This window comes from Sorex araneus, chromosome 1, assembly GCF_027595985.1.
Source record: "Sorex araneus isolate mSorAra2 chromosome 1, mSorAra2.pri, whole genome shotgun sequence".
NCBI classification, from domain to species: Eukaryota; Metazoa; Chordata; class Mammalia; order Eulipotyphla; family Soricidae; genus Sorex; species Sorex araneus.
The window spans coordinates 257,133,026-257,145,923 of NC_073302.1; the positions used below are offsets into that span (position 1 = coordinate 257,133,026).

Below are 12,898 nucleotides of genomic sequence, written 5' to 3' on the forward strand. Positions count from 1 at the left end.
CCTGGCATCTCTACCACTGGAACCTGGAGCCAAGCTGTCTGTGACTTGTGTCACTCCAAGTAATCTTCTGCCACACCAGAGCTTTAGGTATGTACCATAAAATGGTGTTGGGTCTCAGCTGCCAGCCTGAGACTTTGACTAAACCCCTGCCCCTGAAAGCAAGAGCCAGCCCTGTATACAGGGGCCCAGGGGCCCTGCATTCCACACACTCCTGCATTCCACACACAGGCACTCTGGTTGAGGAGACAATGGGATGAGGGGTGTGACAGTTAACATTTGCCTGAGCTAGTTAACCCGGCCCTGAGATTGGGGAATGCAAATCATTAACTGGCATCTGTACTGAGTTCCACGAGATAAATGTGATACATGTGTGAATGCCCCCCTACCCCAGATTGTGTGTATAAAATCCCCTGTGTAAGAATCAATAAACGAGTCTGCTTGACCACCAGACTCCCCCACTCTGCTCCGTGACCTTCTTTCTTGGTTTCTTTCTCAGCGGCGGCAGCAGGAATCCCGAGGCGAGCAGAGGACCAGGGCAGAGGCCTCTCCCCTTCCCACTCCCTCTCCCATAGGGAGTAAGTCCAGTGACTTAGGGGGATCATACTCCAGTGTGCCAGAGTCAACTGGCCAGGACCCTGACAAAAAGAGGGGGGGTCAACTCCCAGCAAGCATGAACCCTGGTGAACACCTGTATAAGCACGTAAAGGAATACAAGAAGTGCAAGCCTTGGGGCACTGCTGTCAAGTGTGTGAGTGCGCATGCACCAAAACCCGCCATGTGGCCCCCACCGAGTACCACAGTTAAATGTGCACACATCACAGTCAGACTTGGGTGTGATGCCCCCCCACCTACCCCTGCAAAATCAACGGTGACAAATACGAGAATAAAAGATAAGCAATAAATATTAAAACAAGAAAAATTCCAGTTTCTAAGTTTACCCTTAGAAACCTATTTAGACGTAAACTGTTTCAAAGCCCATTGAAGAACATCTTTCATGACTGATTAAGTCTTGTTAATCATGTTAAGTTCATCACTAGACAAAGAACTCAAGGTGTAAAGCCATTACCTGGTTCAAACTCCCTTCTAACTTAAATCATCTCTGGCTTCCTCACACTGAGGTCTGCAGAGCTCTTCCACAGACTCTTGACATCTAGAATTTTGCTTTTGATTTTGATTTTGAGGTTTTAGGGGGTTGAGAGTTTTGGGGGGCGAGATTATTCATTTTTTGGAGGTTTTTGTTCACTCCTGGCAGTGTTCAGGGAGCCATGTGGTATCAGGACTGGATCTAGGGGATTTTCCACAAGCAAAGCATGTGTTCCAGCCCTCTAAGCTCTGTCCTCAGTCCCAGGATCTAGACACTTGTATTTTTCCAAGACTATCTTAAATATGAGAAGCATATCCTGGACAAATCTGAATGACAACCCCACAAGTATATTCCCCATCAGGCTCTTTTGGTGTTCACATTTGTACATGTGTGTACTACTAATATGGTATCCAACGAAAGCCAAGCAACACCAACATCCTAACTAATAATAAACATCTTCACAAGCTCTTCCATTTGGGAAGAATTAAGTTCCAAAGGCTATTGGGAACTCCAAAAATGATACCGTGTCCTTTCAAAAATGGCTTTTTTCTGCTCTTTCAATAGTCTCATGCAATTTTTTTTTACGTTTTCCAAAATTATTTCTATTTATAATTAACAGATTTAAAAGTGTTGACTACTTCATCCAAAGCCTCAGGTTAAGGCATACCAAACAGTAATGTGGAGTCATGGATTTCCTGACGGTGTATTGTTAGGTCTTTGGACTCCTCAGCTGACATTTAACTTCCTTAACCAGGAAAAGGAATTCCATTACCATGCAAGAATCAAGCTGACACAAAAAAAGGAAATCACAGCGCAAACACAGATCTTTCCATTAGTAAATCTAATAACTATGATCTCATGTGTAGCAAACCACCATCATCAATAACAATTAATTCTGTTAAGTGTGAATCTTAGTTACTTCATAATCTTGCTTTGAGTTTTGCTTGTAAATCCAATTTGATTTTACAGTTATGAAAGAACCATAAACATCGTTATGATTATATGAAACACATTAAGTAGCATTAATTTTTATCATTCAAGTCCATGCTGAGTATCACAAGAACTGTTTTTCTAAGTTTGAAGTTGTTCCCATTGTAATTTTCATTTTGTAAGCTTCATTTGTACACAAGTTTTAAACTTGTAATGAGTCTCATTTTACATACAAAGGTAATGGACTCTCAGAAACCATCAGAACCTTGTTTTGACCATTCAGTCATCACAATCAGAATCTGTATCAGTCCGATCTGTAACAGTGTGTATCAATCACCAGGTATGCTGGGAAAGAACTGAAAACAGAAAGCCTCTCCTTCACCACATCATGAGGAAAGAGCCTAGCCCAATTAAGATTTTCTAGTATGAGAAAGGCATTCAAATATTCACTGTAATATCACAAATGCCCTAAAGTCTACACAAGAATTGTACCGCTATTATTACTACTAATGATGACCATAATGCAAATCTTATAAATGGCAACTATTTGCATTACATTTACTATAAACCAGGTACTATTCTAGGCCCATCACATATTAACTTTCAATCTTCCCAACAGCCCAGTTTTACACATTAGGAAAATGAGGCACAGAGAGCGGAAGCTAATAAGCTTAGCTCATATTAGCTTATAAAACTAATAAGTGATATAGGTAGAATCCAAGTTCTCAAAGTAATATAACCATAACTCATAAATATTACTCACTATGCCTCTTCTACAAAGCCTGTAAGAAAGGATGGAAATAGGTCTTTTGAAGAATAAAAAATCAATGAAGAGTATTTCCAGATACATTTCATTAATTATCTAATAAAGTGAATATTCCAGCACCAAAACAACTTACTAAATTTCTTAAATTCTCCTCTAAGTTAATAACGATTATTTGATTTTCTATTTGAAAAAAATTACTCCCAATGGTAAGGTATTTTAATGCCACCCTGTTGCTATTGAGAGAAAAGTTACCTTTGTAGATTCTGTTCAAAGAAAGCTCATACTTTGATCCTTAATATCCCATGAAGTAAAAGGTTATGCTTAATCTATATTTTATAGATCTAAAAGTCAAATTAGTTTCTGGGATAAACAAGCAGAGTGTGATGGTAAGCATATTCTTTAGCTTTCATTTCATTCCTAATCTAGAGAATACTATGTGCTGAGTTAAAGACAATTACATTAGTGTAATACGTAGCAGTTTTCTCTTGTATTATTCTGCAAGCATAAACAAGTTATACACATGTTAATTTACATTCTATATAAAAAGCCAATTTTAAATCCAATTTATAAGGCAATAAATATATAAAGATTTGAGGACAAAGCAATAAAGTTATGCCATAAAGTAGAGTTAATTCAAAACAACAATAATAACAGCATGACAAATTTAGCGTTCTACCAACTGCACAAAGGTGTTTCAGGTAACAGCTGTTCAGAAGCAATTGCTACAAGACAGACTAGATGAGATGCAAAGTTTCTCGGTGTAATAAATGTATGTCAGTTAGCTTGCCTCATAATTAAAGACATGAGTTGTGGAGGGGGGAAAAAAAGCAATTAAGTCTTACTCTAAATCTGAGACAATCATCCCTAGTCCAAGCCCTTTCACACGCAAAGTGATCCAGAAATAGTCAATACCATATATAATCATTTTTCTGTAGGTATATATACTCCCAAAAGCCACTGATGTAATTTGCTTTTTTTCTGTAAACTATCTTTTAGCCAAAAAATAAGAAGAAAATTCTTTTGCAGAATCAAAGATTAAACCCAGAGAGACCTTCACACCTGCAACCCACATACTGTACTGCTGAGTCACATCCCAACCCCCACCCAACACAAACTTCATTTTCTCTGATAGAAAGAAAAGAAGAACTAAAAAAATACAGAGCAACTTATTTAAATGACCGGCCAAAAATAAAGGGACTTCTTTATAATATGACTTCTTTATAAAACTTCTAATAGAAGTTTTACTCTCTGAGTGAGTTAGGGGCAATATTGATCTAAATAAAACTCAAGTGCCAAAGCTTTCAAACTAATTACACAAGCTTTGGATCTTGATAGTTTCACTCACTCACTGATGCACTCATACCCTCATATGGCTTTCTACCCAGATGGTGGTTTCCCAAATCTAAAGGGTTTTTCCCATTGGAACTCACTGAAGGAAGTGTGGAAGAGGAATACTATATGCATGAAACCCTATAATAGTACAATAAATTACAGTATCTTAAATGAAATAAAAAAATAAGTAAATCTTCCCTCAGAAACCTATTTTTTTAAGTATACATGTGTTTTCACTAAAGTGTACATGAATAATCCAGAATGACCTCTACATTATGGTTTTAAGCCCTATTCTCATGACTAAAATTTTTTTCTGTAATATAAAATGATATCCATAAGGTTCAAAAGGCCAGGGGGAAGGGGAAAGCAGAAAGGGAAATATTATTATTCAGTTTACCAAAGCAAATAGACCAGGGTCAGAGTAATAAACAGGTAAGGCATTTGGATATGGGGGTCCCAGACTGGGTCCCTGGCACCCAATATGGCTCCTTGAGCCCTGCCAGGGGTGATCCTTGAATGCTAGAGTCAGGACTAAGCCCTGAGTCCCACCGGGTAGGGCCCAATAACAAAACAAAACAAACAAACAAAAAGAAGCTGAAAAGCAATTAGGCTAGCACACAATAATCTCCTCAAACTTGCTCTGATTTCAGCTCAAATTCTCAGTACAATGAAGAATTGCTCTCTGGGTACCAAGCTACTTTATCACCGCACAATCTGTCTATAATCAGCAAATTACTAAATCTACATTCATTAAAGGCATTATTAACTATTGATAATGGTTCCTGACTGAGAAAACAATGAAGATTAAAACTCCTGACAGCGTGGGAGAGCAACACAAGACAGTGACAAGAAGGTCCACACATGGAGACAGCTTATCAGTTTTGGTTTTGCTGGTTTTGAACCAGCCGCAAGAACTGGCAACTATGCAACCCAGTCAACATTGTAATCTTTACATCTTGATTTTCCTAGCAATCAGGACTAGTTAATACTAGTTAAATGATTGATTCACTAGTGAATCAACACTGCCTATCTTATAGCTTTTTGGGGGGGAAAGAAGGGCAGTGCTAGGGACAGGTCCCAGGGCTTCACATAAGCAAGGCAAGTGCTTACCACTGGTACATCCCCTTTAAAGCCTTCCTGTAAGAATTAAAGGACTTAACATTTATTGAACACTTACAACCATGCTTGACTGGCTCATGAAGGTCAATTGCTATTGTTAACAATGCCAGAATACAGTAGACAAATATTATTGAACAAAATGAAAAAAATCTCTTAACACCAAGACTGAGGACACTAAAATGACATACTTAAATAAAAATCAATAATCTATTCTATGAGAGTTATAGGATTCGTTGCACAATTTACATTAAAGTCCACAAGAATTTTTACAAGCTACTCCTAACCAAAATGAAGAATGACTGTCATCTTGGGTGACTGAGTTTACCAGCAACCATCAAAAAGCTTGTCTGGGCCAGTTCTCAAGAATTCTCCCAGTAGCCGTCACTCTTCCTCTTCCATGAGCAGCCTGGGGTGATCTCAAAAATGGCACACATTTTTGCGTGACCCAGAAAATCCTACAAAATCATACAAATCAAGAGATTCAAGTCTTCACCATCACTTTAAGTACATTGGTGAAACTGTGCAGGCCATCAGCAGGAGCCTATCTGAAAGGTCACCAAGAATCTAAAGACTGTCACTCTCCAGAAGCCAGCTCTGCCATTTGGTCATTGCAACAGTGGCCTTGGTAGACATTCCCAGGCCAAACAGTGGGGCTGGATGCAGGGTCAGGAGTCCAAAAAGAGTTTGGACCCTGAATTTTTTACTAAATGAGCTTAAATTTTCAGAGAATAATGCTAAATTTAAGAGTGCATATGTCGATTCTCTGCTCTGTTTAGCATATCCAGGCAAACTAAACCCCCAAGATGCACCGCAGAAATTAGAGGGCTCATGTTTGGATTCACCTGACATGAGTTCTCCCTGCCACGTGGAGATGATCCTTGCTGAAAAATGGCACACTCTTCCTAAATCTGAAAAGGACAAGCACAAAAGGAAAAGAAGAAAGAAGAAGTAGCCACAAAAACTCACAGCCTGAGAATAAACTAGTTATAAAATAAATATAAATAAGTTTTAAATTCAAATGAAAGTTGCATGAAAGTCTATTCAAAAAGACTGGCCCATATCTTAGAGACTTTCCCAGAAGCCACGTGCACCACTCTCACCCAAACATATGATGGCCACCAGGGTATATTATGTTTCTTAAAAAAGGGAGAGTTAGGTATTAAGTACCAGTGGAGTCAGATATGGCTCAGTGGCTGATCACATGCCTTACAGGTGTAAAGCTTTGAGTTAGATGCCCGGTACTGCCCCAGAACACCACTACCACCACCTGGAAGGAGGGAGGAAGGAAGGAAGGAAGGAAGGAAGGAAGGAAGGAAGGAAGGAAGGAAGGAAGGAAGGAAGGAAGGAAGGAAGGAAGGAAGGAAGGGAGGGAGGGAGGGAGGGAGGGAGGGAGGGAGGGAGGGAGGGAGGGAGGGAGGGAGGGAGGGAGGGAGGGAGGAGGGAGGAAGGGAGGAAGGGAGGGGAGAGGAGGGGAGTAGGAGGGGAAGGAAGAGAAGGGAAGGGAAGTAGGACTGAGATCAGAGAGAAGGCAGACTGGTAAGAGCTGCTCATAAATTACCCTTGAGACTAGAAACCTGAATCTTGAGACAGGAAGTGAGTAAAAGATAAACCTAGACTTCTAGTTTTAGGAACACAGCCCCAATTCAGCAGACTGTTCCCAAGATACCAGTAGAAAAGACTATCATCTCCAGGAAAAAAAAAAAAAAAAAAGTATGTCCAGTTAAGCTTCCTAGAAGATGGTTTAAGATAAAGCAATGAACTTTCAAAGGTCAGTGAGAAGAGGAGTGAAGGAAAGGACAAACCACCTTGTGTGTGATTCCAAGCAAAACCCAAAGATAACACAGAGCAGAACTGTCAAACAAGGAATAAAAAAAGCCAAACAAGAAACGTCAGGGTCAGGGGAAGGCATAAGAAACAAAGGACTAGGAGCTGGAGCAATAGCACAGCGGGTAGGGCGTTTCCTTGCACACGGCCGACCAGGTTCGATTCCCAGCATCCCATATGGTCCCCTGAGCACGGCCAGAAGTAGTTCCTGAGAGCAGAGCCAGGAGTAATCCATGTGCATTAAAAAAAAAAAAAAAAAAAAGGACTAGAGGGAATAAATGTGCATATTTGAAAAAGTAAATGAAACTTAGAGAAATAAATCATTGGTGGACCCATAGCAATAGTATAGCAGATAGGACATTCCCCTTGCACAAGGCCAATCTGGGTTTCATTCTGGCATCTCATATGGTCCCTGGAGCCGGAGACTGCCAGAAGTGATCCCAAGAACAGTGTCAGGAAGAACAGTGTCAGGAGTAAGCCCTGAGCACCACAGGGTGTCCCCCACCCAAAAAAAAAAAAAAAAAAAAGAATAGTTGACAAATTCAAATACTCAAAACAAGTTAAAGAGCATATAAGGCACAGATGAAGAAAGAATTTGTGAAATGGAAAATATGGCTAGAGAAATTATGATGGAAGCAACATAAATTATTTTCAAATATACAGGGGCTCCAAGTTCCTTCTAAATTATTAAATATACAAATTATGAAAAAGATAACACTGCAGGTAGGATGATTCCTCTGTCCCTCTCAGAGAGCCGGGCAAGCTACCAAGAGTATAGAATCCTTTATTTCTAAGTTAGTAATATCCTAATTATTTTACAGTTCTACAGAGAAACATTCATAAACTACACATCTGATCCTCCTTCCATTCATGAGTACAGATACTTGATTTAGTATAATCCATGTTATCCCTCATTGTCAACTTGCTCTCGATTTCATACAACTTTCATTTTTTTTAGGATTTTATTAGTGAATCATTGTGAGATTCAACTATCATTTTAGCTTATATTTACAACTCACTCATCAGGTTTTATTCCCTTAATTTATGTTTCTTAATTTATAAATTCTTAATGTTTATTGTTCAGAGAAGCAGCATGTTGGAATATAAAATTTGACATATAACTAAAAATTAATTTCCCAGGCCAAGGAAATTGATCAAATGGCTCCTGTACTTTGCTTTGCATGAAGTAGGTCCAGCTTAGATTACTGTACCACAGGAGCAAAACCAGCAAAGAACTTGACAGAGAGGCCCAAAAACAAAAACAAAAACAAAAAAAGGAAGGATTAGTATTAAATTTTCAATTTGTGGGACTCACCCCAAAATTATCAACCTTATTTTTGTTTTATTTTTTATTTTTTTATTTTTTGTTTTATTTTTATTTGTTTATTTACATGCACACCAATCATTGCCCATTCTTTCGGTTGTTCTGTTTTTGTTTTTGCTTGGGGGCCAATCCAGATCGGCTGTGTGCAAGTCAAATGCCCTATACGCGCCGCTGTACTATGGCTCAGGCCGCATCACTGACCATTCTTACATCAAATACTTAATGCCAACTTTAAAAAAATACAGAAGTGTAAAAATAGCGATAGTACAACAGGTAGGGCATTTGCCTTGCACGCTGTAGACCCGGGTTTAATCCCGGGTACCCCAGATGGTCTCCCCTACTCCCAGGCCACCAAGAGTAATCCCTGAGAGCTGAGCCAGGAATAAGCCCTGCTGAGCACTGCTGGGTGTGTCCCAAAAACCAAAAAGAAAAAAAAATTACAGGAGGCCATTCCATCACACTTCCCTTGGATGTGAAGAGGAATGAGAAACATGCAGAATAGCAAGCTCCAAATACTCAAGACTTCTTTTTTTTTTTTTAATTTTTTAATTTTTTATTGTGGAAAGTTACAAAGTTACAAAGTTTTCAGGTTTAAATCTCAGTTATACAATGCTCGAATACCCATCCCTTCACCAGTGCTCATATTCCACCACCAAGAATCCCAGTATAGCTCCACCCCGCCCCCTCACACCCCAACCCCCCCCACGCCCCTAGCCCCCCCACACTAAGCCCCCCCCCCCCCCCCCCCCCCGCCTGTGTAACTAATAAATTTCACTTTACTTTCACTTTGATTGCATACAATATTTCAACAAAACTCACTATTATTGTTTGGAGAGTCTCTCCCCTAAAGTCAGACCTGCTGAAAAGGAAGCATTAGGTAATTTGTTTTCCATTGCTGAGGATGAAGAAGTGTGAGGTCGAGTGACCACACTTAGCGGCCTCTCAGTTTTGGGTTTCTGTAATTTAGTATTTTAGTAACTAAGTCCAGAGAGACATCTGCCAGAAGTTGCATCGTTGCCAACACTCAAGACTTCTTTCCAGTCCAAATAAAACATTCCTTAGCAGTGATCCCAGAGGCCCCGCCAAATTTTAAAATGAGTTTGACTTTGAAAAGTGTATCCGTTTTTTAAAGTTTTTCTTTGATTGAAACATTAAACAGGAAAAGAAACACCACCACCACCTAAAAAAATTCTTTGTCTTATGACCCTAATAATTTAAGATAGGGAGTAGAATTTCAACTTCAAATAAAAAAATAAAAGCAAAAGCAATAGCCACCTAGATGACGTCAACACATAGACATCTATCTGGGCGCACCAAGTCTTAAAATTGGGGGCAACACAAACACAAATTCGGGGGGGGGGGGTTGGTTCCAAAGAAGACAGACTTAAGCCTTCGTCAATCGATGAAGAGGGTGGCAAAAATTCAGAACATCTAGAATACAACTTAGCCTTCCAAAGGGTGCTGTGGACCCACCCTCTGCTGTCACTCAAATTAGTTCATGAAAAGGGAAGATCGGCGGGGCCGAGCACAGCGGCAGGGCGGGAGAAGCCTCAGCCGGGTTCCAAGCAAAACTTACAAATTTCGGGCGTTTCTCCCCAGGTTCCTCCGGGCCCCCAGGGGGCGGCGGGTACTGGGGCCCCTTCCGGCGCTGCGTCTTGCCCTCCCGGCAGCTGCGGAGCGAGGCCGAGGAGGGCTGGTGGACCCCGGCAGAGGAGCCCGGGGTGGCGGGGTGCAGCCGCGGCCGGTGCCGATCCATCGTCAGCAGCTCCCCGGAACAGAAAGAAGGGTCTCGCTCTGCAGCTCACACGCTGGAGGTTGGGGGGGGGGGGGTCTCCGAGATCCGCAGAGGACGCCCCTTCCCGGTTCCGCTCACCGGTCTCAGCCCAACCGCTGCGAGCAGGGCAGCAGCCAACACATCCGAAAACTCCCGCCACCGCCGAGCGCTCGGAAGCCGCCAATCCGGAGCCGCCTGGGAATTGACACACCCAGGAGCCGCCTCTTCCGCTCAGGACAGAAACGTGATTGGCTGGGCCGTCCGCTCTTTTCTCCGCCCCGCCCTTCCCGCGGTGCCGGGTGCTCCCCTAAAGGGCACAGCCCGGGAGCGCTATTGCGGGAAACGCGGGGAAGTTAGCTAGCGGCAAGTCACGTGGCCAGGTGTTTTGGAGTTTGGGCAACTGATTTCCTGCCAGCTTGGGAGGCAGGAGAATCCACTCTGCTCCATCCGTTGAACAGCGGCTGGACTGTGAATTCACTGGCTAATCCTCTGCCTGCCTTTGGAGCCCCGGGTGCAAAGTCCACTTGGAGAAGTAGTTTTATTTATTTATTTTATTGTTTGTATTTTTGGGGTCTCACCCGGCAATGCACAGGGGTTACGACTGGCTCTGCACTCAGGAATTACTCCTGGCGGTGCTCAGGGAACCATATGGGATGCTGGGAATCGAACCTGGGTCAGGCACATGCAAGGCAAACTTCCCCATGGAGAAATAGTTTTAGGATCCGGTCTCTATCCCAGCTGCCTTCTCCCTAGTTCATGGATGTTCCATCATTGTGTGACTGAAACTCAGACATGAAAGCTTTGAAACAGTATCTCAGGGTGATTCGATAAAAATTAAATAAAATTTTAAAAATTTTAAAAGCAAATTTAGGATCTATTCTTAGAAAGGGTTTGGAGGCTGGAGAGTATTGCAGCAACCGCAGCAGTTCCCAGGTTTTCCTGACATAGAATCGCTAAGTAGCAGAGAGGTACACCAAAACTAGATCTTTAAGGGACTCACAGTTTAATGGGGTTTGCACTCCTTTGGACAAATTACCGTAAACAACATCATAGCATAACAGTTGTTTATACAAATAACAAAGTAGTATAAATGTTATCACATAGCACTTACATTTAAAGTTAGCTGAGACAATGGAAAACAAATTATCAATTTCTCTTTCTTTTCAGCAGGTCCACTTTAGGGGGGAGAAATTCCAAATCAATAATAGTGAGTTTTTTGTTGAAATATTGAATGTAATCAAAGTAAAGTGAAAGTTACCAGCTACACATGCAGGGTGGAGGGCTGGGGAGGTGGGGGGGAGGGAGGGAGGTATACTGTGATTCTTGGTGGTGGAATATGTGCACTGATGAAGGGATGGGTGTTCGAGCATTGTATAACTGAGACTTAAACCTGAAAGCTTTGTAACTTTCCACATGGTGATTCAATAAAAGAATAAATTAATAAAAATAAATTAATTAATTTAAAAAATAAAGTTAGCTGAGAGAGTGGGATGGGATGTACACTGGTGGAGGGTTGGGTGTTCCATCATTGTATGACTGAAACTCATTCATGAAAGCTTTGTAACTGTATCTCACAGTGATTCAATAAAAAAAAAAAAACTAAAGTTAGCTGTGAATAACGGAGGGAGATCATCTGCAGAAGCGGATCTGGAAAGGAAAGGTGCAGGGGAAAAGAGTATTTCATTGGGTAGAAAAATAATATGACAGGATGTTCTTGGAAGGGTCATGGCAAAAAAGGGATCAAGCACATAGAGATGAAAAATTTCAAAAACGTGTGATGAAGGGCCTTGACTTAGAGCCATGAGAGAGTTTGTTATGTGTTCCCAGGGTCAAGCTACAAAGATCCAGCAGTTTTTGTACACGTTAGTGTGGCAGCCCTTTAAAAATCATCTTTCGGATACAATCAGTGAGCATATGCTTTGCATGCAGGAGGCAGGGGTAGCGTCTCCATACACCAAATTATTTCCCCAACCCCACCAGGTGCTACTCCCACCACCAACAGAGCTGGAAGTAGCCCCGACTATCCAAGGGGTGTGTCTAAAAAAATTAAAGTGATCTTTTCCTTATAACTAGTTCCTTACACTTTCCCTCTTCTGACAATGTGGAGATAGTGTGAGCCCCAACTGAGCAATATGGAGAACTAAATCGGAACAGTCAGTAGCTCTAGGAAGTGTGAAAAGCTTTGCTCAGAAATAGTTCCAAGAGAGTTTATGCTGAGCCATTTTTTTTTCTGTTTACTTGTTTCCCCTATACCAGACAGAAGTCTATCTTCAAAGAGCAGTAATCTTTCAGGGCAGAATCCTGGAAAATAGAAAGATCAGGAGACCTGCAAATGCTTTCTCAAATCCTGAAGACTATTAGTCCCAGATGCAAATTTCATTCCAGTCATTTGGAGTAAGGGCATACTGGAGGTATCTGACTTTTTCCTTTTTTCTTTTTCTTTTTTTTTTTTTTGCTTCTTCATCTGCAAAAAAAGGGAAGTGATAATAATACCTATCAAGTGGGTGTTTGTCAGGCTTCAATGACAAGGCTTGTACAAAGCTTTCAGAAATGTCTGTCAAAGCCTCTTGCACCAAAGACATGCAATGGAGTTTATTTCAGATAGGGAGTGAGAGCATGCATTATGAGATCTAGGAGGCATGTTAGTAACAGAGCGTTAGGAAGCTTTGACAGACTTGGGCTTTGGTTGGATGGTTTGGAGACGACCCCTCAGGAGCAGAGTGGGGAGGGTTTCTCTGCATTTGG

The 12,898-nt window shown here is 41.4% G+C and overlaps 1 protein-coding gene across 4 annotated transcripts in view; it reads right to left on the reverse strand.

Moving 5' to 3' along the window:
• Nucleotides 1-10,135, reverse strand: part of DIAPH3 (diaphanous related formin 3) — a 517,599-nt gene extending 507,464 nt beyond the window's left edge. For all 4 annotated transcript variants that reach the window (XM_004603995.2, XM_055141227.1, XM_055141217.1 and 1 more), the window contains exon 1: nt 9,956-10,135. In XM_004603995.2, coding sequence (XP_004604052.1) covers nt 9,956-10,135 — 180 coding nt within the window. The remainder of the gene's footprint in view (nt 1-9,955) is intronic.
• Nucleotides 10,136-12,898: the final 2,763 nt, after the last annotated feature.